Raw genomic sequence first — 25,086 nt, 5'->3', positions numbered from 1 at the left:
CGCAAGTCTTCCATGAAGCCCACTTCTGACCAGACTTCTCTGGATAGTAGATGGGTGTACCACGGTCCCACGGTTTTCTGCCAATTCTGAGCTGATGGCACTGCTGGACATCTTCCAATTGTGAAGGGAAGTAAGCATGATGTGTCTTTCATCTGCTGCAGTAAGTTTCCTTGGTCGACCACTGCGTCTACGATCCTCAACATTGCCCGTTTCTTTGTGCTTCTTCAAAAGAGCTTGGACAGCACATCTGGAAACCTCTGTCAGCCTTGAAATTTCTGCCTGGGAGAGACCTTGCTGATGCAATATAACTAACTTGTGTCTTGTTGCTGTGCTCAGTCTTGCCATGGTGTATGATTTTTGACAGTAAACTGTCTTCAGCAACCTCATCTTGTTAGCTGAGTTTGGCTGTTCCTCACCCAGTTTTATTCCTCCTACACAGCTGTTTCTGTTTCAGTTAATGATTGTGTTTCAACCTACATATTGAATTGATGATCATTAGCACCTGTTTGGTATAATTGTTTAATCATACACCTGACTATATGCCTACAAAATCCCTGACTTTGCGCAAGTGTACCTAGAAGAATTGATGCTGTTTTGAAGGCAAAGGGTGGTCACACCAAAGATGGATTTGATTTAGATTTTTCTTCTGTTCACTTACTTTGCATTTAGTTAATTGATAAATATAATCTATTAACAGGTCTATTTTTTAAATCATTCTTACTTTACAGCATTTTTTCACACCTGCCTAAAACGTTTGCACAGTACTGTGTATGTGTGTATATGTATATATATGTATATATATATATATATATATATATATATATATATATATATATATATATATATATATACATATTAATACACACATATATCATTTCCCCATTTAATTAAGTGGGACATGTCAAAACAATCCTGTTCTTTTAATGCAATTATCCACTCAAACAGCCAAAATTCTCCATTTCCAAACAAGTTTTCAGACTGTAACACATTAACAGATCTTGTAGAAAAGCTACCTGGTTACACATAACTCTGGACTTTGTCCTTCTACAATCTGTTCAAATTGCTGTCTAGAGATTGATTGTAAGTTTTTAAAAGGCACAGGGCACCAAGTCTGTAATTGTATACTAGTCCCAAGTATATGCTAGATTGATAAGGCTTTTGTATTTACCAAGCCTGTGCTGCTCTGAAGACGCATTATATTAATGCATGCTTGCTTGAGTTACTAATTAATGGCTAGGTTTTAATGTTTGATTGATTGAATACGTTGTCAAGAACTCCTAACTATAGCTGAAAAGTTCCATCGTTGTTAATCACAGAACAGATCTGTAGATGACAGACTAACCCAGGGCTGGTAGAAGCTTTGTGGTATAGAGAAAGAGAGGCGCTAAAGAAGTGCATCATTCGTCATTACATTGAATCAGGCTTACTCTCTTTTGATTTTTCCCATTGAGCACACCTGGGATGAGTTCAGATAGACCCAAGCAGAACATTCCAAACGTGCTTTCTTAAGACTGATGTGCGGCAGTACATGATGACATACTAAGATGCTAAGAACACTGTGATTGATATATCCATACTATATATATATAATTAGTGAACAACGTTTGTTTCCAGTTTGAATGCTTGTTTTATTTGTTTTTTGTGTAGCTGCTTTGTACAGTGTTTTCCCCTATCTGTCCAGCTCCCTTATTATGTATCTATCACATTTCTAATGCAATAATGGTTTAACCTAACGTTTCGCTTCGGATTTAATTGTTTTAAACAAAATAATAATAATAATAATAATAATAATAATAATTACCTAATTGTTTTGTTCGCTGAACACAATGGACCTAAAGGGGTCCTATCTTATGAATAATGTTTAAACGATGACTTAGCAATGCCTGAAAAAAATAAAACATAGCTAAATGATAAATAAATTTAAAAAAAAAACACAGTAGTTTAAGTAAATTTTTATAACACAATCTTAATTAAAATGTAATATTCTGTAATCAACCAAGTAGTTTTTTTTTTTTTTTTTCTTTCCTAGGACTGTACTGTTTGGCAGGCGTCGAATGAGAGCGCTTCTTCGGCGTGTTTCTTGAACCGGCCGGTATCTATTGCGAAAGAAATCCTTAGAAATTAGCGACGCAGCAGAAGAACCAGCAAAGCCGGGTTTCGAACCGATAATTGCCCTCTTCGCTTGGCCTTCATATCCGAAATGAGTCTCGGGTGCTCGGGCGTCTCTTTTTGAGCCCAGTCGGTTTTTTTTTTCGCCCTGACCAAGCGGGGTCCGCTGCCTTTCCTCACTGATCTATGGCGACGTGAGCCTACCGGTTTCCTCAGGGTCTCCCCGAGTCTGCCTCTCCCTTCCCCGAGTGCTTACCTCCTGCACTCGAACCCAGGCTTTTCTCCCTGTCCACAGCCTCCCTTTCCCTCTCCCTGGCAGTGACGGGTCTTATCGCGATTCCTGAGTATTGGCTAACACAGTCGGGCCCTAGTCGCTCTCCATGTTGATACACACAGGCTGCAGTTCTTTGTCTCGTTAAGCCAAACCAGCCGTAACAGCAGCAGCAGCTCGCCTGCAAAGGACGGGATCCACGACTGACAAGAGACCATGGAATGTCATCTCTAGCCTTGGGTTGAATATTAACAAAAACAATCATTTTCTTGTGATTGACCCTCCCCCAACCTTCATTTCGTATGTGTGCAGACAGTGCGAACAGAAAGTGCATCACACGGGACCACAGCCAGCACAATGTCGGAGGACAAGAATGCGGAGAAGTTAGTTAAGGTAGGGTTTGAGTTTTCATATATAACACTGTAGGATCGTGTCCATACCGGGCAGTAGAAAGGGGATGGTAGACAGAGTCAGCTTTGAACTGTTGAACTGACGAATGACTGCTGTGGTGTTGATACAAAAGCCGACGTCTCAAGTTAGCCGTCCTGCTGTCATCAGGAGTCCAGTCTCAGGCTGACAAGGAACTCAGGTGACCACATGTGTTTGTTGATTTCACAGATGTTCATTTTTTATGACAGTTCTTGTTGCGGTATTAGTATTAGTTTACTCTTATGTTGTGAACGTACTGGCAATAAGTTTAATTGGGGGTAAATCACTGTTTGATTATATAGCTTCCAATTAGTGAAATACTCGAGGAATGACTGACAGACACACTATAGAATGTGCATGGTATGATCTGAACCCGTTTCTTTCCTTGAGGATTGTATTTGCATGTTCATCATAATTCTGTTAAAATTAAAAGCCTGTTCTTTTTAATAATGTTTCAGTTTCTGTATATCCTGTGCCAGCCTCTCAGATATTTCAGTTATCCCCCAAGTTGCAATATGTACAGTATGTGGACAATCAGCATTTTTTAATCGGTTCTATAATTTTATATCTGTGGGCTTGCTGTGCATTACCAATCCACATATTGAAACTACCTGTCTATTGGTTAGTATGGAGAACACGCTATTAAACTCACACTAATATATGTTTGTTACCATAAGGTGGTGTGAAATAAAACCTGTAATTCCAGGATTTTCCATGCGTGAGGTTTGTGTTGAGGCTACACTTACTGTAACTCCACAACTTTACAACTCAACAACCATTGCTGAAGAGTTTTATGTAAAAAGGCTGCCTGCTTTGTAATAGGGTTATAAAGTAGAGGGATTATGTCACTTTCCTTCAGGGCAATAATCAGTAGGAAGCTGCCGCGTGGACACTAACATAAAATAAAGAGAGACATATTAATGAACAGTTCTGTATGAATCCTAACAAGCAGTACACTTCTTAACCCTTCTGTTAGGTTTCGGATCGATTTGATCCGACGCTAGTTTCCAATTAGCTTAAATGCTATTTTTTCTTTTCATTTTCTATATAATATTTTATGGCTTTTCCTAAGTTGGAGTCATGAATTTATACACAGAAAACAGAACCTTTTGAGATGTTTTTTTTTTTAAGCACAGGTCATGTATACAAATAAGATGTTTTGGGTCACTGTGATCTGTGGCATTTATCTATGTAGATTTGTGTGCAGGAATAAAACAGACTTCTTTAATTTGTTATTTTGTTATTATTATATTTGTGTTATTATCTCTGGAAATGGCTGCACCTGTCTGGAGATATTTATAAACAAAAAAACAAACAATATCTATCTACAAGGTAGAGCCTAATTTTCTCTGTCAATATTGCAACAGCATCTCACTTGTAAAGACATTCCAAAATGAGGAGCTCCCAGGCAGGCAGGCAGACAGTCAAACAAACAAGTTTTATCACAGTTCCTTAACTAAAAGAGTAACACCTTTGCAAATAAAAACATTTAATCAATTTAAGGCTGTTTAAATTAGTTTGAAATGGCGTCGGGTCAATATGACCCAAAACTTAACAGCTGTACCTAAATTCTGAACATAATAGGAGGGTTAATGCAGTATAAACAGAGCACCCCCCTCATACCAGTATGTCTGAGGGCAGTTGCTTGGGTACTTGTCGTTATGATTTGGCAGATCACAGCTAAGTCTTTGTAGGCTACAGTAAAAGGAGAGTTGCTGTATTTTATTGTGGGAGCTGTCACACACAAGCACTTTAGGAGTGCCTGCTGTGTTTAGCCATGTGTGGGTTCTTGCTTTTTGGTGTGCTGGGGGCGCATTGTATAGTGGGTAGCGTGGGTTCAAGCACGGCAATGCCAAGCACTGGTTGACCTGGCTGACAGAGCTGTTTCCAGGGAAGGCTCTTGAGATTTAAGGCTTGTCCTGGAGGACTGCAGGTTAGTTTTTTAGAAATGAAAACTTTGCACTCAGTATTGGTACAAAAACCAGAAAAATGTAATCGACAGAAACAAAAAGTTTAATGAAAAGTGCCATAGCACTGCTCATCATACAATCTGCTTGACAGCATTATAAAAGAAGTAATGAACATACAACTTTAACTCATGACTTTAAACAACTGTCCTCAAATAACATGCTCGCGAATAGAGCTATATAATATAGAAAACATGTATAGAAAACCATAGGAATGAATGGCCTATATTGTGGTCATTTAACCTTTAGGTACGGGAGGGTTAAGATGTTTGCTGCATTTCTAAGACATTTTGTACTGTAATGTTTTTTTTGTAATGTTTTGTTGAGCACTGTGTCTATAGCCAGTGAAGGTTCACATACACAGGGGGGCACACAGTTCTTGATAGGAGAGAACAAGGGGGGGGGGGGGATTTAAATATCAACCCCTCACTCGTGCACAGTTATTGGGTAAGATGGGCTGTAGGGCTGGCACTCCAACTACTGCTAAACTTGAAGTCTCCAGGCAAAGGTGCAGTTTGTAGTGTATGAAATACATTGAAATACATTGAAATACTCCTCTGAGGAGTGCTGGGGTTCTGGTAAGGTAAAGCACTGATGTCCATTTCAAGGTAAGGCTGGTTAGTCTGTCAGTGACCACCACAACTGAAGTGGACTATTTACAGACAGACAGACACAATGTCTTGTGTGTTTGTGTTCCAGTGCATTAACAGCTTGTTTTTATTACATTTTTTTTTTATTTTGTGTGACAGGATACCTCCATCTTAGAGGAATACAATATCAACTGGACCCAGAAGCTGGGTGCTGGAATCAGTGGTCCCGTGAGGTAGAGATTTCATTTTTCTATTGAGTTGCTCTGAAGCTGCCATGTTGTTCTCAGGTGACAGGCTGGCTAAAAATAATTCCATCTCCCCCAGCCCTGGCTGTGCACTCGCTTCCTTCAGCAGTCCTGGGAATGAACTTTGGTCAAGCCTGAATGGTCATACAAGAAGGATTTATTTACCTTGTGTCTAAGGCTATTCACAATCAATACAGATAATGCGCATCTCCACGCCGTCTTTCTGCGCAGGGCACAGCTGCCTGAAGCTTTATTTTTATTGCACTTGCCAACCTGGCATTGGCGTCTTTGCATTGTAAAACTCCACGGTCTCTGGTATTTATTTTCACTAGTCCCGATGTTAATTGACAGACCAAAACAGCACAGCTGACAAGCAGACGCCAGCTTTTGAAAAGGCTGATTGAAAAACAATAGACTGTCAGTCATTCACTCAGGCAGAGAGTAGTAAATAATGCAGACTAGTAAATAAAAATAATAAAGTAGAATACCATTCTGTATAGTCACAATACAACTGTTTTCTGTGTGGTTGTCAATGTGACTGCTTCTGGGGCTTTTAGGTATAATGTAATATATCTCCTTTATTTTTGCACTCCCACATTTCATGCTTTGTGAGAATATTTAATGCATACGGACAGAAAGGTACAGGAACACACAGCCCCATTACACAACTGGAGAAAATTACATTTTAAAACCAAAAACCGCCAAACTGACTGCAGCGGGGCTTCTAGTGTTAAAATCAACTGAATTGAAAGGTAAAGATCAGCGGTGTTTACTTTTCATAGCAGCATTTCGCAGTGACCACTCTTCCACGGCTTTTACTCAGTATTAAGTAAATATTTTTAAGTCATTTGCTATTTGTCTGTTTGAGAGCGATCAACTGATCATAGAAATCACTGGCAGATACCTCTGTTAACCGATTGCCCTATTAACCGTGTGTCATTCACACACGCTGCTACCAACTGAACGGCACTGATGGAAACAGATCAATGCACATTTTGTCATGGGTCTGAAACAGGAAATGCAGCTCTTAGCAGGACAGTATGGATTCAGCCGCAGATGCTAATAAGAAAAATCTGAGTTTGGGACTTCAGTTTCACTTTGTACGTGCTGTCACTTCACATGACTGCCCGGTTTAATCATATCAAAGAAAAGAAAAGCGAGGGATTCACAGAATTACTGTTCTGTTAAAAAGCTGAAGCGAGATCTTTTGCCGCCCTCCATAGCGCTTTCTTGTGGTTGTTTGTGTCTCTGGTTAACACGCACAGGTAAAAAAAAAAAAAAAAACGGTCCGATTTACTTTGGCATAGACTGAGAGTAAGAAGACGGTAAGAACTGTGTTTGGAAAGCTGTTTTGTGAATTGCCAAATACTGCATTACAGTGCTTTGTTTTGCAATAATTTTCACTGATTTTGTTTGTATACTACATGTGCAATACTGCATTTTGGTGTTTCAGACACATTGATGTACCTGACATTGTTAATTTATAATGGCCTGATGTTAATAAAGCAACTACAACGTAGTTTCCCTCTGAAATACAATATTTTTACATATCCGTTGGACACCTGGAACCAATAAAATATGACATGATATACTGTATTCCATTTATGTACTGTGGATTTTATAATGAATTCTGAACATCCTTTGCCACTGAGCCTCACTGATTTAAGGTGCAAACCCATGAATTTGCACTCCACTCACACTGGCTTTTTCTTTCCAGAGTATGTGTGAAGAAATCGACGCAAGAGCGCTTCGCACTGAAGATACTTATAGACCGTCCGAAAGCTCGGAATGAGGTGTGTTATTAATCCATCAATGATCCATTGCCATGTGTGGACTGTACCACGTCTCTAAAATGTGTAAACCATCGCACTGCAAGAGAATCGCTTAGGTTATCTGAGGTTTTTATTGAGTTTTTAGTTTAAATCTGAAATGTTCCTTTCATAAAGGTATTGTCAGCACATAAGCTCCCTTAAGCCTTGCCTCTCAAACTAATCAGACAGCTGATATTTTCCATAGCCTTTATAACTATGTAAACATTTTTAAAACAGGGGACACTGCATCTTTTACTGCAGCATGTTGTGTTTGTTTATACAGTAATATTCTGTTACTTTCTTTGAGTTTAGGTTTGGGCCCCGCAGATAGAACATCTACCAGCTAGTGCTTCATATAAAAATGCTACACAGATATTAATATTGAAATATATATTCATACATTTCTGAACTTCAAAATACATTTACAGACAGCCTAGAGTTGTGAAGTGGCATGGAGCCCCTCGGTTTGAAGATTGCTGGCTTAACTTATAATTAACATGGACAGAGATTGGAGACAGAACAAGAATGCCATACATATACTTGGATAACCCTTGACTATTAAAGCAAGGTTTTTAATGAAGTCTGGAAGTGTAAATGAGGAGCTTGGGGAATAGTGTTGCTCTTGTGTAGTACCCCTTTAGGAGAGTTGGCTGTTTTGTCAGGAATGTACTGTGGTAGAGTAACCATTGGCTACTCAGCCACGCTCTGGGACAGCTAGGGTCAGGGGAGGCCATATTCACTTCTGGAGGGCCATTCCAGTAATCGGAGCGTAACCTTCACTGTTTAGTATTGAATGCTAGTCTCATTGTACCTTGAACTTATAAAATATTAGTAAGATGTTGCACATGTCTGCAACAGATCACTTAATTCACATGACCGTCTGTTTGGTGGACACTGCAAAATTGGCATTGTTCTGTGCTACACAGCTCTCGGTGCTATTGTGTCATTTCAATAACCTTTGAAAGAACATAATGTCAGGTCCCTGTTCCTGTACCGACTACTTTTACAAATGTGCTCAGCAGACAGGCATTTGACTCAAAACTATATCTAGCAAAGATAGTAACCCTGTTGTTGTTTGTTCCCTGACTCATCCACAGGTTCGACTCCATATGATGTGTGTAGGTCACCCCAACATCGTTCAGATTATAGAAGTCTATGCTAACAGTGTACAGTTCCCTCATGAATCCAGTCCCAGGTAAAACATAAATCACTTTACAATTAACACAATTGGGGGTTGATAATAACATGCCCAGTATATATACCGGGTTAGGTTACCTTGGCACTTCCAGTCCAGGATGTGTTTAAATATTGACTTGAACCAATTTAATCCCTGGCCACTTCACCATTTAATTGTACACAGTTGCCCTCAGGTATATACACATTCCAGGCTTTACTTTGAGCCTGATCAGTTTAAGTAATTAGGCTCAGAGTAAAATCTGGAATGGATAAAACTTGATATTTATCCAGGTTACTATCTTAAGCACAAGCATATCCGTCCACATGTCCTAAATTTGCACTTATCTTCAGATCTTCAGGTGCTTATACAGAGTCAGGCTTGTGGGAGTATATATAAAACCCAAAGATTTCCTTAGAAAACAGTGCGTACAGGGCTTTCAAGTGACGCATCCAGTAAAGGCACTCCACCTGGAGTGCAGGGCGTGCCCTATAGCTTGAAGATCGCCGGTTCGAATCCAAGCTATGCTACTTCTGACCGTGGGCGGGAGTTCCCAGGGAGCGGTGCGCAATTGGCCAAGTGCTGCCCGGGCAGGGTAGGTGTTAAGTCAGCTGGGGAGTCCTTGGCTTACCGCACACCAGCGACCCCTGTGGCTGGCCGGGTGCCTATGGGCTGGCCTGTTACGCAGTTCAAACCTGCATGGTCCTCCAACTACGTAAGTTGTGGATATGGCTGCACGGAGGGCTTGCAGAGTGAAAAAACACTGACAGCACTTGTTTCGGAGGACGCGAGTGCTCATCTTCATCTCTAGTTTGGGGGTTGCAGCAGTGAGCCAGGTTGAGTAATAATTGGTCAATTGGAAAATTAATAAAAATAACTGTTTTTAAAAAAAAAAAAAAAAACGATGTGCTACCGAAGTTAAAATAAACTATCCTGCTAAAAGCCCCGTCCGAAGCCAACCCCCTCCTTGCTGACTGTTCTCCTGTGCACTCTCAGGGCCCGGCTGCTGATCGTCATGGAGATGATGGAGGGAGGAGAGCTCTTCCACAGAATCAGCCAGCACCGGCACTTCACTGAGAAAATGGCCAGCCAAGTAACAAAGCAGGTGGGGGAAGCTGCGGGCAGGCACACCCACACCCACACCCACACACAGATCTTCCTAAAAGGAGCATTTGCGCAAACATCTTTATGCTAAGGAATATAAGTAATGACCATCTCTACACTTTGGGATAATAATGGCACATGTTGACGCTGACACTAGAGAAATCCTGTGCAGTAGATTGTTTTAGACGCTTTTGATTTTGTATTGTGTAGTTTAAAATCAGGACAATCTCAGTACAATCTTTTGTCAGCAGAAATTGGGTCCCAAACCATCTTGCAAACAATCAGGCTCCTATAGACTGTTGACAGCAGAGCGTGAGCAGGATATCTTGTCCCTCATTCCAGGTCTTAAGACTTGAGGGTGTTTTTATTAGAGCGTCTTTGTATCCTGTGTGCTCCTTCAGCTTATAGTGACGTACAGTGAGCACTAATATGATTGTCTGCAGGTGGGCACCTGATTTGATGCTTTTTTTATGTAATGTGTAAAGGTGTAACTGTGCAGACTGAAATAGCCGGAGAGTTGTTGATTGCGACCTGTTGTGTGTGCAGATCGCTCAGGCTCTCCAGCACTGTCACTGCCTGAACATCGCTCACAGAGATCTCAAGCCAGAGAACCTGCTCTTCAAGGACAACTCATTGGTGAGTCCCAGGCAGCCACTCTTCTGTTTCCTTCTGTTCTCAAGAACCTTCACTGTCAGTGTTGTAGGAGCAGTTAATGTGATACTGCACACTGTATAGAGCAGTGATCCTCACTATCAACGTGTTGAGGGCCACGTTAGTAACTGCTAAGTAGCTGGCTGCCACAGGCCAATACAATATTCATTATTCGTAATTTATTTTTTTAGAAATCAGTTTTTCTCACATTTGTATTCAAGTTCCTGAATCTTGCCTCAAACTGCTTCTTTCGTGTAGGTCACTTATTCTTTAGATTTGTAGGCTGGTTAAAGGGTTTGCAAACTATCTATTTTCCTGTTGACCTGGATATAGCAGGGAGGTCCACCATCGTTCCTCTGCTGTGGAGTTAGAACTGATTCGCTACTTTACATTTCTGTCTCCTTCACGTACACACTCCCGCAGTATCCTTTTCAACATCAGCGGGATTGCCAAGTGTTCTGTGCCCTCATCCAACAAACAGTAGTTTTCACAAGAGCTCGTTGAAAAACAGGGATAAGCTTTGAGCTGAAAGTCGTTTTCACATGTTTTGTATCCATGCTAAAGCATCGCCCTCTTATTACAAATCTGAAGGTTTGTCGCTGACAAATGAATACGCACACGCTAGAATCAACCCCTGTGTGATAATCTTGTGATGACTGTTTGCTTTTTGTATTTGTCTTAAAGCAGTGTTTTTCAACCCTGGTCCACAAGTACCCTCAACATTTAATGGCACCTACCAGTTTTATCCCGGCCAGAATGTAATGTGAGTCAATGGGGACAAACATTGCTTCGGATATCATCAGACTCTGGTTAATATCCCTCATATTTCCACCTCACTTTATATCACATTAGGACAGAAAAGCACAAGGCCCGTTTTTAAGTAAGTTGCTGCGCAATATTGAAATCAGACCCTTTTAAGCGATGTTAGCAGGGTTTCCCTGTACTTCATTCATATACTTAATAAATCCCAGTAACTCTGTGCTGGATCGTTTGAGCGCTGTCTTTTCTCTTTTCCAGGACGCCCCTGTTAAACTTTGTGATTTTGGATTTGCCAAAATTGACCAAGGTGACTTGATGACTCCCCAGTTCACTCCTTATTATGTAGCACCTCAGGTAAATGCAGTAGCAGCACTAAGAGCCCAGCCCTCTCCCTGCACTGCTGAAGAGAAGCAGCAACTATGTTTAGGTTGATCAGGCCCTTGAGGAAAAATAAAATTACTCGGAGAGAGATTTCATCATCTTTCACATATCGACGCAGGCAAAATTCTCAGTTATTTATTCCAAATTGTTGTTTATTTTTAGTTCTAAAATTAAAAAGAAACGTAAAACACATTAAACTGATAAACATCTGTTGTTTATTTCTAGTTTGGGAATTTTATTGGGTGTGTTTTCCCTTCATGAATAATTAGTGCTAAGTACGATATGGTGTATAGTTTTGAGGATCTAGCCCAGAATGTTTATGTACTCCAGTGACAATGCAGTGGGAGGCATTCAGACATGTTGACTGTGAGCTCAGTTTGAACTGAAGTCGCCTCTTGCACAGTAGTTTCTAAAAAGGACTTTACTCCCATTGAGGCTTCACGAGTGACTGGTTCTCTCATTGCTGCAGGTACTGGAGGCTCAGAGGAGACACCAGAAAGAGAAATCTGGAATAATACCTACCTCACCAACTCCTTACACATACAACAAGGTGAGCAGGCTGCACAGTGTAGAACAAGACAAAAACTGCAAACTCTATAGGAATTAGCAAGAAGTTGTGTTGCTGGCTTTGTATGCATTCCTCTTTGTCCCACCAAAATTCACTAAATCGGTTTGCAACATTTTGGGACTATATAGTAATGACTGTTAAACATAAAGTCAAGTAGACAAACGTTAGGGCTGTTGTGCACAGATTCTATTTTAATTGTGTGTTTTGAAGTTATGGATGATTATTCCATTTTAGAAAGTGCATCATGAGGCAGATTGTATTGTTTATTCAGTATACCATAGAAGATCTCTTAATAAAATAGTTGGAGTATATTGTGATGAAACAGGAATGCGTCAATTTGTGAATCTGGTGGCTGCTCACTGTGGCTCAGTCCTGTTCTCGTTTCCTTGGTTTGATTTTCCGTTGGTCAGAGCTGTGACTTGTGGTCTCTGGGTGTGATCATCTATGTGATGCTGTGCGGATACCCGCCGTTCTACTCCAAGCACCACAGCCGCACCATCCCCAAGGACATGCGCAAGAAGATCATGACCGGGAGCTTTGAGTTCCCCGAGGACGAGTGGAGCCAGATATCTGAGATGGCCAAGGACATTGTGAGAAAGTGAGTGACCCCCAGCCCACCTCTCGCCAGTGCTTAAAGATGTACTAATAATGACACCTACGATTGTGGGGGGATTGGAATAAGTGCATGCTGTAATCCACAGGCTCAGTAGTTGCTGTATTGTCTCCCCAGGCTGCTGAAAGTGAAGCCAGAGGAGAGGCTCACTATTGAGGGGGTGCTGGATCACCCCTGGCTGAACTGCACAGAGGCCCTGGACAACGTGCTGCCTTCCGCACAGATGATGATGGACAAGGTGAGTCAGCTCTGTTTATGGCAATATGCAGAAATTTACGAAAAATAATTCACACACCCCTGTTGGATTGTGGTGCCCGGGGGTTGCTGGGACATTGTGAAATTAATTCCAGTTAGTTTTAATAAGCTAAAGTGCAATGGCTCTCAATATTGTGCATGTAGTACAGCACTGCAGATTGATTCCTTCCTGGTTTTGTTATGAGTTTAATAAGACACACCTGAGCTTATTACTTGTACACTGTGGAGCTCATAGTAAAACCTGGAATTGGTGAAACCGCGGTGTCTCACTCAGTATTATTTCCGTCCTTGGGGTGCAATATGACGTCTATTGCACAACAGTTTGAGCCAGCTCAGGAATCTCTGAAACCTTACCTAGACTTGATCTTTAAAGGGCACTAACCAAGTCCCGTATTTCTCCCTGTGTCAGTATCAAGTGTGATCTTTAACACAGAGTTGTTCTCTTGTTGCAGGCAGTAGTTGCTGGTATTCAGCAAGCCCACGCAGAACAGCTCGCTAACATGAGGATCCAGGATCTGAACGTCAGCCTCAAGCCGCTCAACTCTGTCAATAACCCCATTCTGAGGAAACGAAAACTACTGGGGTGAGCACAGAAGGGTCAGCAAGAAAAGGACTGCTATCAAATCTTATTACTACAGGCAACTGGAGTATAAACATCCCTGTAGAGTTCACATATTTTTGCTGATCTGGTCATCTGCTTGTGATCTGGTGTCCTTCCTAGCTCTCCGAACTTACTGTAATTTTCTATATAGTTCCAGTCTCTAATTTAAGCATTTCTTATGGGATTCGGTTCCTCATGCTGCAGCTGTAAGTATTGCTGATAAATGTTTGTAAGGGACTGATACTATAATAGGTTAATGATATCTCTACAATTTGACTGTTACTTAAAAATCTTTGATAAACATTGTGTATCTTTAAATATCATTTGAACTGCTTTTTTTAATGGCATTAGTCGTCATTATGAGTTGTTGGGGATTCTGTTTGTCCAATATTGATTTATATTGACTGAGCTGCTTTGAGATTGTATGGAGAATCCTAAGCGCTGGAACATCCTGCGAGCCACAGACAAGCTGAAAGCAAGGTACATACAGGCGCTTATACCAATGAGAACTCAACAATGCACAAGATGGTATTATAAACCGGGAGGTGCTATTGACATGGTTTTCTTGGCTGCTTCTTGTTTTTAGAAGTTCACGTCTATTTGTTTTCTATCCCAGCACGAAACCCAAGAGTGGGTTTTTCTTCCACGACCCAGAGAACGGGCCGGAAGACTCGAACGTAGCTTTGGAGAAGCTGCGAGATGTGATTGCACAGTGCATCCTGCCCCAGGCTGGTAAGACTGCAGCTCATCAACATTGTGACATGAATTAATCCATTATGAAGGAATGAATGAATGGGTAACTCATCCATCATTCAAATATTCACGCATACATTTTGAAGTAAAACAAATGATTGCCTTTGTGACTGTCATGATCCTTTAGCCAAAATAATTGTCTAGTGAAAACACCTACTGTAACACTGTGAATAGGGGGTAGAGTCAAACTTATTTATCCTGATAAACCCGCAAGGTGTATATTATAATTGTTTCCATTTGCTTATCACCGTTCGTGCCCCCTTTGTGACATACAGCAGGCCACTCACTCAACGCCTAAATCCCTTATTCCCTTGTATGTCTATTTGACTAAAGTCAGAGGTTTTCAAGATTGCCAAGACCTGTGTATTTGTTCATTACAATTTTTAAAATGAATAGTAGTGTATTTGACGTATTGACGTATTTGGCTTGTTGCCAAAAGGATTTAGTGGCCAGCTAAGGAGTTTTATTTTTTGCTTTGATTTGAGTGGGGGGGGGGGGGCACATTTTTATCAAGTAAAACTCAATTTCAGCTTTACAGTCACATGCCATTCATATCACTGACAGTGATAGGCTTACTGATAAGTAGGTTCGTGTTTTTCGAGCCATAAAACCATTAACCTACTTGTGAGCCAACAAGCCAAGCTTACTGAAATCAACAAGCCAGGCTTACTGTGCTTACTGAAATCAACAAGCCAAGCTTACTGTGCTTACTGAAATCAACAAGCCAAGCTTACTGTGCTTACTGAAATCAACAAGCCAAGCTTACTGAAATCAACAAGCCTAGCTTACTGTACTTACTGAAATCAATAAGCCAAGCTTACTGTGCATACCAAAATCAACAAGCCAGGCTTATTGTACTCACTGAAATGAACAAGCTAGCTTACTATGCTTACTGAAGTCAACAAGCCAAGCTTACTGAAATCAAGCCAAGCTTACTCTGCTTACTGAAATCAACAAGCCAAGCTTAATATGCTTACTGAAATCAACAAGCCAAGCTTACTGAAAACAAGCCTCGCTTACTGTGCTCACTGAAATCAACAAGCCAGACTTACTGAAATCAACATGCCTAGCTTACTGTGCTCACTGATATCAACAAGCCAGGCTTACTGAAATCAACACGCCAGGGTTACTGTACTTACTGAAATCAGCAAGCCAGGCTTACTGAAGTCAACAAACCAAGCTTACTGAAATCAATAAGCCAGGCTTACTGAAATCAACACGCCAGGGTTACTGTACTTACTGAAATCAACAAGCCAGGCTTACTGAAATCAATAGACCAGGCTTACTGAAATCAACAAGCCAATCTTACTGTGCTTACTGAAATCAGCAAGCCAGGCTTACTGAAGTCAACAAACCAAGCTTACTGAAATCAATAAGCCAGGCTTACTGAAATCAACAAGCCAGACTTACTGTGCTTACTGAAATCAACAGGCCAGGCTTACTGAAATCAACAAGCCAAGCTTACTGTGCTCACTGAAATTGCACCTCAGATGCCCTGCCAAGTTCATCCCATCCATGCTGTGCTGACTTCCAGTCTGTTTGCGTTACAGGAGAGAACGAGGATGAGAAGCTGAATGAGGTTGTGCATGAGGCGTGGAGGTACAACAAGGACTGCAAGCTGTTGAGGGACGCACTGCAGAGCCTCAACTGGAATGGTATGGACACGGCTGTAGTACCACTCTGTAACATAAGCAGGGGCCTCCCTACAGCCAAAAATACCTTAAACAGGTTTAAACAACACACATTTTTAGGATTAGAAACTCTGCACCCAGTCCTGGGTTTCCAAACTACTATCAATTAAGTATATTATTTAACCCCTGTTAAACATCTTGTTCCTTATAGTCAACCCACAGATGCAGGCAAGACTTACTGAAGAGTGATCAGTTCAGAACAGTTTTTTAGCAGGGGCTTGATTGTCTTGTTGATTTCAATAGTATACCTAAACATGGGGGTTTCTGAAACCCAGGACCAGTGGAAGTTTCTAACCCTGTGTTTTGTATTAAGTTTTCAAATTATGTGCATGTAATTGTGTTATACAAAGACAATGTATACATAGATTTAACACATGCATGCAAAAAGTTGACTTTTCCTGTGAAGCACTTTGGGATCAATGTTTTGAAAGGCGCTCTAAAAATCTAAATTGCGTTACTTTGTATATTTACCGCTGAAACATTTGAATTCTCGTTGCAGGGCGTGCCTTCTCAGACAAAGTGGATCGCTTGAAACTGGCAGAAATAGTTAAACAAGTCATTGAAGAAAAAACAACCTTGCAGGACTCTCAGTAGCAAGTGCTGTACTTATATTATTTTTTTATTTTTTATGGTTTATGATAACTGTTCTTAAGTAACTGTAAAGAGTCATTTTTATGTAAATTAAGTACAGGACTTAACAATAATGCATTTTTCATGGATTTGCACGCAATTGCTGTGCAGCTGTAGATACAAAAAAAAGACTGGTAATTTTTTTTTAAAATATAGCTGAGTACATTGCAAAAGAAAGCATATAATTTCATTTGCAGAAAAGAAAACTAAATTCTAGACCCTTTGGCATGGATGCTGTATCTTCTTACAGACTCTAGTTGAAGCAGTCTGCCTAGTGCTGCTTTTTTATGTTTAAAAAAGAAAAAAAAGATCTGTTTTTTAAAATGATTATTATTTAAAAGGTTCAGTACTTTGAGAGTATCATTTCCAGCCTTACCCCCTAATAAAAAGGAGAATGGCAGGTTTTGTCCCACCTCCACATTTTGGGTCCTTCGTTCTAAGTTTATTTCTGTGGCGAAGCATAACGAATCACCCGGAACAGTGAAACCCCTGTACTAGGTCCGCCAGCTGGACCGAGTGATGGTCTTAGTAGAGATCTGGTGTTACTAGGGGTCATCTTCTCTCCAAATTCAATGGGCCTGAATGTGATGCTTGTATCAAGCTGTTCAGAAGAGTAAACTGTATTTGATAAGAGAGGCATTAGCAGATGGGTTCAGAATTAAGCGAAAACCATAACTTCAATTTATTTGTTTTCATCACTTCTAAAACACCTGTATTCACTCATATGTTTGTGCTAAAGCAAAACTAAAGCGCTCAACCAATCACTAGGACTTAGAATGCCCGTACCAAGTTCTGTTAGAATTGGATGAGTGGTTCTAAATATATTTCCATAATTTGTAATCTTGTATGAGATTTTTTTACAATGTGTGTACCTGTACCGTTTTTTATATTCTTCTCAATGGAGCAAATACATGTGTGTCTATGTTTTGCATTTTTAACGAGGCAGGGTAGTAGTTATGACACTGCTGGAAAAAAAAAAAACAACAACAGATCTAAGAATGAACTTGGAATGAAGAACTACAAAGTTTGAATGGGTCTTTAAAGAGCTACAAGTTTGACATACTGGCGTGTTGGTCTTGTCTCATGTCATATAGCTGGTGTTAGTTATTCATCATTATGTGGCCACATTTGTTCTCATATATATTCTACTACACCTTTCCTGTGCAGAGAGGGAATGCATTCGGAACTCTCATCAAGTAGCAGGCTGACACAGGAATTCTCTCTCGCTTCCTGCAGATTTGTTTCCAAATCCCTTCAGGGTTAAATTGGAAACAAAGCATTGTGTAAAAAGACCAATACACAAAAGTATGTTAAAAGAAGTGCTTGAAAGCATTTGGACATGCTGCGTTATCTTGAACGGGCCTGTGCCAGGCACCCATACTTAAATGTGAAGTTTTGAAATTGAAATGCAGAATATTTATAGATGAAACAAATATTTCACCCCAGAATCAATGGTACTGTAGTCTAGATTCAGGATTACATGCAAACCCTTAACAGTGAAAATGGTTAGGGTTCAAAGTTTTGTGCAAGCAAACCCCTTTTAGAAAGAACGTCTGTCCGTGGGGGGAAAAAACCAACACACAATTACGAGGAACAGCTTTAACAACAAAAGAAACCCTTTAATTTGCTGTTTCTAATGCTTCTGATGAAGCCACAGTCAGGTGTGGTAATACTGTATGGAATATATTTTCCTTGTCCCAGGAAGTTTTGATTTTGCACACAGGTGTAAGTGCTCCTGTTTCCCACAGGAATGTTAATCACTCTAAACCATACAGTGTAGAATTAGACTTGTCTGTGAAACCCAGCAAAATAGGAGCCTGCTGTTAATACCAGTCTTCTGGGGCTGTTTGAGTTGTATGTTTTTGTTCTTTCTCTTCTGTGTGCTGGTGTTGATGAACTGTGTGAGAAAACCAATCTCTCCACAGTCATCTAGCCTAGCTGTGCAAGGGTTCACCTGTTTCAGTGGCATATTGACTCGGGTCACAGCCATCCATCCTGGGAAGCAGAAACAGATTTAATGAGCAAGTTATTAGCATCAGCGTTGGTGTGAGAATTAAAAACAGACATGCACATCTCAGAGCACCTCATGGTCCATGTCATTCATGCAAGTTAACATTTACAATGCATGTTAGGCCGAATACAGTAACACTTAAATTGCCTCCAGACTTCAAACATGGTTTTGTTTGTGAGAGAATTGGGAGCTGAAAAACAAACAAGCCTAAATGTGTTTTTATGTGTGATGGTTCTGCCTGTAACCAGTTATATTACATTTCCCCCCACTAAGAGTCCTCTCACATCATGTTGATGCAGTAGGGGCTGGTTGGAACAAAGGGCTGGTTGTCACAGTGATTGTGAGTGTAAAGAATCAATTGACCAGGCAAGAGCTAGGGTCAGCATCACTCTTCAGGAGCCTGCCTATTATATTGGCCTGAAGTCAGTCAAAACGGCCTGTTTAAAAGTCACAATAGAGGCCTGTTCTCACCATTAAACTGGAATAGTTCTGCTAATGCATTTCAGCTTGAAAGTGTGGACTCTTATTAAGGGCTAGGTGCTTCAACTCCACTAATCGGGTATCTTTTCAAACATTGGCACCAATCTCGCTTCCTCTTTAAAACTGTCAGGTGCCGAATTCAAAGATGAAATAAAACACACTGCTGCAAAGTAAGGATCTTTAAAATAAGGATGTAAGGGGAACACAATAAGAAAAAAAAAAGTATTTCACTTTCCCTTCAAGAGAGAAACACAATTCCCTTTAAGATTGCAATGCACAATGTAAAAAATAAATAACATTTTTTTTATTTTTCAAATGCCTTAAAGAGTAAGTAGCGATGTTCCTAAAAATATAACGTTCCATGTCCCCACGTGTTGCTACAGCTGTTTAAATAACATACCTGTAATTTTTCTTTTCATTAACATCCTAACAACTTTTTACACTAAAGTCCGTTTCAAAGCTCTTTTTAAAATTGCCGCTCTAGTGCACTGATAGTGTAAGGATTACTGCCCACATTGTCAAACAGGTAACACAGCAATAACGATCCATGATCTGGTACAGAAAAGAAAAACCAGAGCACTTTTTAATTTTTTTTAAATCGCTCTTCCTGCTTTGATTTAGAGGACAGATCTCAAACCCAAAGTGCACTAGAGCAGCCATTTTGAAAAGAGCTTTGAAACAGACTTTAGTGTAAAAAGTTGTTAGGATGTTAATGAAAAGAAAAATTTTACAGGTATGTTATTTAATCAGGTGTAGCAACACGTGGGGACGTAGAACGCTATATTTTTTGGAACCCTACTCTTTAAAGGGGAGGATAATTTGGCTGAATATTTGGATTTCCTGCCCATATGTAAATATTATTAATATTATGTGGTTTACTGTAACCATAATAGCAGCTGAGATGAGAAACCCTTTTGCCCATCAGTGGTGTTACCGAAAGTATCTGGTGCCAGCAATATGAAAAATCAGGCTCATTACCTGTAGTGACTCCCTTTATTTTCTGGCTTGGACATTTCAATGTGGTGATATTAAACTAGTTGTACTATAGTTTGCATTGAACTTTCATTTGGTACATTCAGTAGGACTTTAAGAAGTTATTTTAAGTAGCAGTAATTACACAACTAAAATGTAAATGCTATGTACTCCGATCACACTCGATGTGTATTAACATATCCACTAATTGTAAAACAAAATCCGTCTTTAGTTGACAAACGACAATGGATTAAATTAGTATTTCTAGGAATTTGTGTTATGCATGATTTCTATGTACATATTAATATGCAGCCAGGACTATGTAAATACATCACAGTAGTGATACTCATGTAGTTACAAATGCAGAATCACTAAAGGAAGTGTTTGCTATAGTTTGTCACGTCTCATTTCAAGGATTGTATTTCATGTAGTGAAGACATAACACTGGGAAGTCCCAGGGCTTCATAACAAGATTCTGAACAGTAGGGCTGTGGACAATTTTGTGAATATCAACTTCAAAAGAAAAAGGCTAAATTGTAAAAGCTTATTTAGCTATTTATTTTCAGAAAGGAAAACAGACCTTATTGAAAAATCTGCACTATGGGAAAAGCTGAGTAAAAAGTCTAAGAAAGTCAATATCTTTGTGACTATAGCCTTATAGCATAGTGTTTAACCTTTCTGTTACTTTATATATTCTGGAACTTCATACAGCGAGTGTGCAGAATAGGAAAACATGTATCCAGTCAAAGCATTGTAATATCACATGAAAAGGTATGGCAAACTGAGCTGACTATCGGTTCTCCAATAACCTGGCACAATAGCAACACAAAATATGACCTGTATACAGTACAAAGCATTAGACTGGTTACAATTCTGTTGATTTGTATGATTAGTGTTAATTTGGCAGTCTGTTGTGCTCAATACAAGGTGCAACACGTTGTACTTTAACATAGAAAAAGCTGCTAAACATATATAATCTGTATTGTACTCATTTATATGTGGGAGCATTTCAATACTGTGCAACTTTTACCAGCATCTTCGATACATGCGGCTATCTTCTGCTTTTATTAAGTGATATGAAGTGGGAGGAAATCTCGTGTGGTGCATGAGATTGATACTAACAAGAGGGAGATTGTAACCGCAGTCCCCATTGACTCCCATTATATTCGGGTTGGGATATGTCAATGTGGTGATAACACATGGAGGGTTATGTTAACAGAAGTGATATTAAACTGTAGTTTGGTTAGCCTGCACAAAATTGAATCAAGAAACATCTGTCCAGTCCATTTGAACTTCCCAGCCAGCACTGATGAAGGCACAAGCTGAAACGTTTGCCTGTTTGACTTCTGTTAGTTTCTTGATTTGAACTAGCCTTGATAGCCCTGCTGACGTTGCACCAATGTAGTACAGTTAATGCTTCCAGCTGAGCCGGGTGTTTGAATGAAGAGCAAGACCTCTCTGTGTCTCAGAAACCCCCCTGTCTTCCCTTCTGTGAAAGAGGGGCTGTTCTGAAGGAAATCGCAGTAATAAACATGATCCTCTAGCTTATGTTGGACTCCAGAAAATGATTTTGGGTAGAAATCTCAGATATGAAGTGAACGCCTTTGTTTTGGGTCAGTGGCGGGAACTGTACCTCTTGGAATGAGACGGTGTAAATTCCAGTTGCGGGTTCACAATCTATTTTGGCTCAAAGCAAGTCTCTTTAGCTGTAAACCAACTCTGCCTTCACAGAAAAAAAAGACATTTCAAGTACACTGAAATATACTGGAAGAATTCTTGTTACTATATAATTTTTTAGTATTTAGCCTAAAAGGATTTTTCGTCATCCTTATAAAAATACCTCGCAATAATACTCATCAGCCCCCTTGCACTTCAAGCCTGTTACCTGGCAAGTATCTTGGTGCCTCTTCAGGTTGTGGAATGAACCGCTAGAGCATGTTAGTAACAAAGCATCCATCACTCAAAACACTCAATCCTGAATTCTGAGATCAAACGGGAGGCAATGAAGAAGCCACTGGCTGAAACATTACTGATCTAATGCAGTTACTTTCTTATAAGTGACAAGACCTGGCAGGAGAGTTCCTAAGAGTAATCCATAGGAAAGTCTTATTATTATTATTATTATTATTATTATTATTATTATTTAACATTTAAATGAGTGTGTACTGTATGCTAAAGAGCTTGCATTGATTTTTACATTTTCTCAGTGTCATGACAATGTGTAGTATAGTGATACACTGAACACACTGTATTTTAATATATGTGTGGAAATGAATGAAACATTTGAAATAAATACAGAAGTGAAATATAAATTCACCTAGCGTACCTTATTTTGTGTACATACACCCAGTCTTTGTTTAAACTAACTTCTGAGCAGTGCACTAATTATAAAGGGTTTATTTATTTTTATTTATTTATTTATTTTTACTCCTTTGGTAGTTTTTGAGGATGTGATAAGGGAGATTGAATGACAGATACTGCAAGTCTTAGTTTCAGATTCATAATGTAAGAGCTCTCCACGTTCGTTGGTTGTATTCTCCTAGTTCTATAATGTTAGCACTACTAAGCCTGGTACTTTTGTAGTTTCCACAAGCTTTCTCCATGCTTTATACTATATGTTTACCATAGTTTACCATGTTTTTTTTTTTTTTTTTTTTTTAAGTATACTTTACTGTACCTCTCTGGGCTTTACAATGCTCATCTATGCTTTACCGAGTTTTCACTATGCTTTATTGTACTTTGTTATGCTTTTACTAGGGGAAACTGTCATAAAGGTGGGCACAATGACAAGTCCTTTGTGAGGTATAGTCATACAAAGAACAGCCCGGTGTGTTCCAAGTTTGTCATTAAGGGGATAATGCTTAGAGATTCATACTTTTTAAGGTATTGCAGTTCTATGCATTCTATTCTATTCAATAAGAATCTGTAAGCACCACTTAATTAAATTTAGCAATGAAATCCTGTTAATAAAAAAAGAAGAATATTTAAACTCAGGATTAAAATGTAGTAAATTAGTCATCAGTGTATATAAAAACGATTTTACACAACTGTGTGTTGATTTTATAGATATCTATCTAATATATATATATATATATATATATATAGAGAGAGAGAGAGAGAGAGATACACCAGACATGTAATAGTAGCAATAATAATAATATACAAATTCAGTACCAAGTTATTGTCTGACTATTCAGTGGAGATGTTTTACTTTACTGTGACCACCAGGTGGCAATGTTGGCTTGCAACTATGGCAGGTCTACATTTGGCTGCTGAATTTCAGTTCATGTGATCCGAAATATTTTTTACCATGGAAACCACCCACATGTGCCAACAGAATAGAAACCGTTTGACTGTCACAGGAACTGAGTGTGATAAACAGGGCTGTATGAATCCCATAGAAAAATACAATTTACCAGTTTCCCACTGAAAATATCTAAATTGTTCAATATTAGCCATATTGTACTATTAAGTAGCAGGTACACGTCATAAAGACATTACATTTGTATAACAGAAGCGTAGATGTGATCTTGCAGTGATTTATTCTGGTGTATCTTAATCCTGCACAGATACGCTTCGAGTGCCAGCCCATATAAAAAGGGTGTAATGCTGTCAAAAATGCAAAATGACGACTTTACCAGCTTATTGTGAATGACGTCACCAGAACCTTGATGGTAATAGTGACCTTGCATTTGCTGCCTCCCATCTGCTGTTGGTCTTGGTCGTGTGTTTTTTTCTCTTATTTTAACTGTGTGTGTGTGTGTGTGTGTGCGCTTCAGGGAGTTTGTGTGTTTTTCACTTACAACCACAGCACATGGGACAGAATCTCATAGCAACCATTCAGACCTTGGAAAGCAGTTCAGTTTTAGCTAGCAATAGAGGAGTAAGGAGCAGCGCAATGCAGTCTCAGTAACAGACAATGATGCAGGGAGGAGAAGGGCACTAAACATCCACACTGCAAAAATCATAACTGCCTCCAACAGTAGGGTGTATTCAATGCAGATCAAGACACCCTTGTATTAAAAAGTCATGTTAATAGCTCTTTTTAAATTTCTGTAACTATTTCAAGATGTTTGCAATCACTGCAAATGCTCCCATATTAAGGTATTTGTTCTCTATACCTGCCTTGACCTTGTTATTGAGCTTGTTTGGAGAAGCTGAAGTGACAACATTGAACAGTCATCCTCATTGCATTGAAATCACGTGACAGCGCCTCTTCAGACACGCTTACAGACAGAAAAAGACAAATATATACTGTGTATAAACATGAGAGTAACTCAATAGCAATAGCTACGTCCATCCAGACCAGAGGAAACAGCTCCCTGTGCCAGGGCAGCAAGGTCATTTCAGGGTGGAGAGGAATGATTCACCCATGGTTCTGCTAAACGCACTCACTGCAATCAAATCTGTGGTTTTCAATTTTCTATTAAGCCAACAAAGTCCTCTAAACAAGGAGGCTAAACTATGGAAGAATATAGCAAGTGTTCACTCGAGATCATAATCTGGGGTAAAACTGAACAAGAATGTCAGTTCACTGCCACTTTAAGAGAAAGGGAAACACAGTAGATGCTGCGTCACCTTTAACAGGGCTGATGGTAACGACACATGTCCCTTGAGGGTCTCTGCCAGTCTGTTTTTGTCGCTGGAGTCGTGGGGAGTTCATTGGGTTCTGGGATTATGAGCTCAGTGGGAGAGTTGCTGTTGACTCAGAGAGGTAGCAGTCAGCTGGGTGTGATCAGAGGGGTGAGGTAAACATACACAGAGTAAGACAGTGGCAGGTCAAGTTTAACAGCAGGAGAGTTTGAGTACAGCAGCTAAAAGCTGGAGCTGAGGGTCAAGTCTTTCAAAGGGAAATGGCATACCGGTATATGAAAAAAAAAATATATATATATATATATATACAGCTCTGGAAAAAATTGAGAGACCACTGCAAAATTACCAGTTTCTCTGGTTTTACTATTTCTAGGTATGTGTTTGGGTAAAATGAACATTTTTGTTTTATTCTATAAACTACTGACAAC

General features: G+C 39.7%; 1 protein-coding gene across 2 annotated transcripts; it reads left to right on the top strand.

Annotated features, from left to right (window-relative positions):
• Window positions 1-2,032: 2,032 nt before the first annotated feature.
• LOC121297226 (MAP kinase-activated protein kinase 5-like) lies at window positions 2,033-17,020 on the top strand. 2 transcript variants are annotated; one of them, XM_041223389.1, is made up of 14 exons: window positions 2,033-2,773; window positions 5,526-5,599; window positions 7,329-7,404; window positions 8,520-8,617; window positions 9,593-9,701; window positions 10,247-10,336; window positions 11,369-11,464; window positions 11,961-12,041; window positions 12,470-12,657; window positions 12,790-12,910; window positions 13,380-13,510; window positions 14,145-14,260; window positions 15,832-15,936; window positions 16,472-17,020. In XM_041223389.1, the coding sequence occupies exons 1-14, from the start codon at window positions 2,738-2,740 to the stop codon at window positions 16,564-16,566; spliced, it is 1,416 nt and encodes a 471-aa protein (XP_041079323.1). In that variant the 5' UTR covers window positions 2,033-2,737; the 3' UTR covers window positions 16,567-17,020. The 2 variants fall into 2 exon arrangements, with proteins under 2 accessions (XP_041079323.1, XP_041079324.1); XM_041223390.1 differs by lacking the exon at window positions 11,369-11,464.
• Window positions 17,021-25,086: the final 8,066 nt, after the last annotated feature.

This window comes from Polyodon spathula, chromosome 22, assembly GCF_017654505.1.
Source record: "Polyodon spathula isolate WHYD16114869_AA chromosome 22, ASM1765450v1, whole genome shotgun sequence".
In the NCBI taxonomy this organism is placed as follows: Eukaryota; Metazoa; Chordata; class Actinopteri; order Acipenseriformes; family Polyodontidae; genus Polyodon; species Polyodon spathula.
Note: the sequence above shows the minus strand (reverse complement) of the source record. Positions and strands in the feature narration are given on the sequence as shown.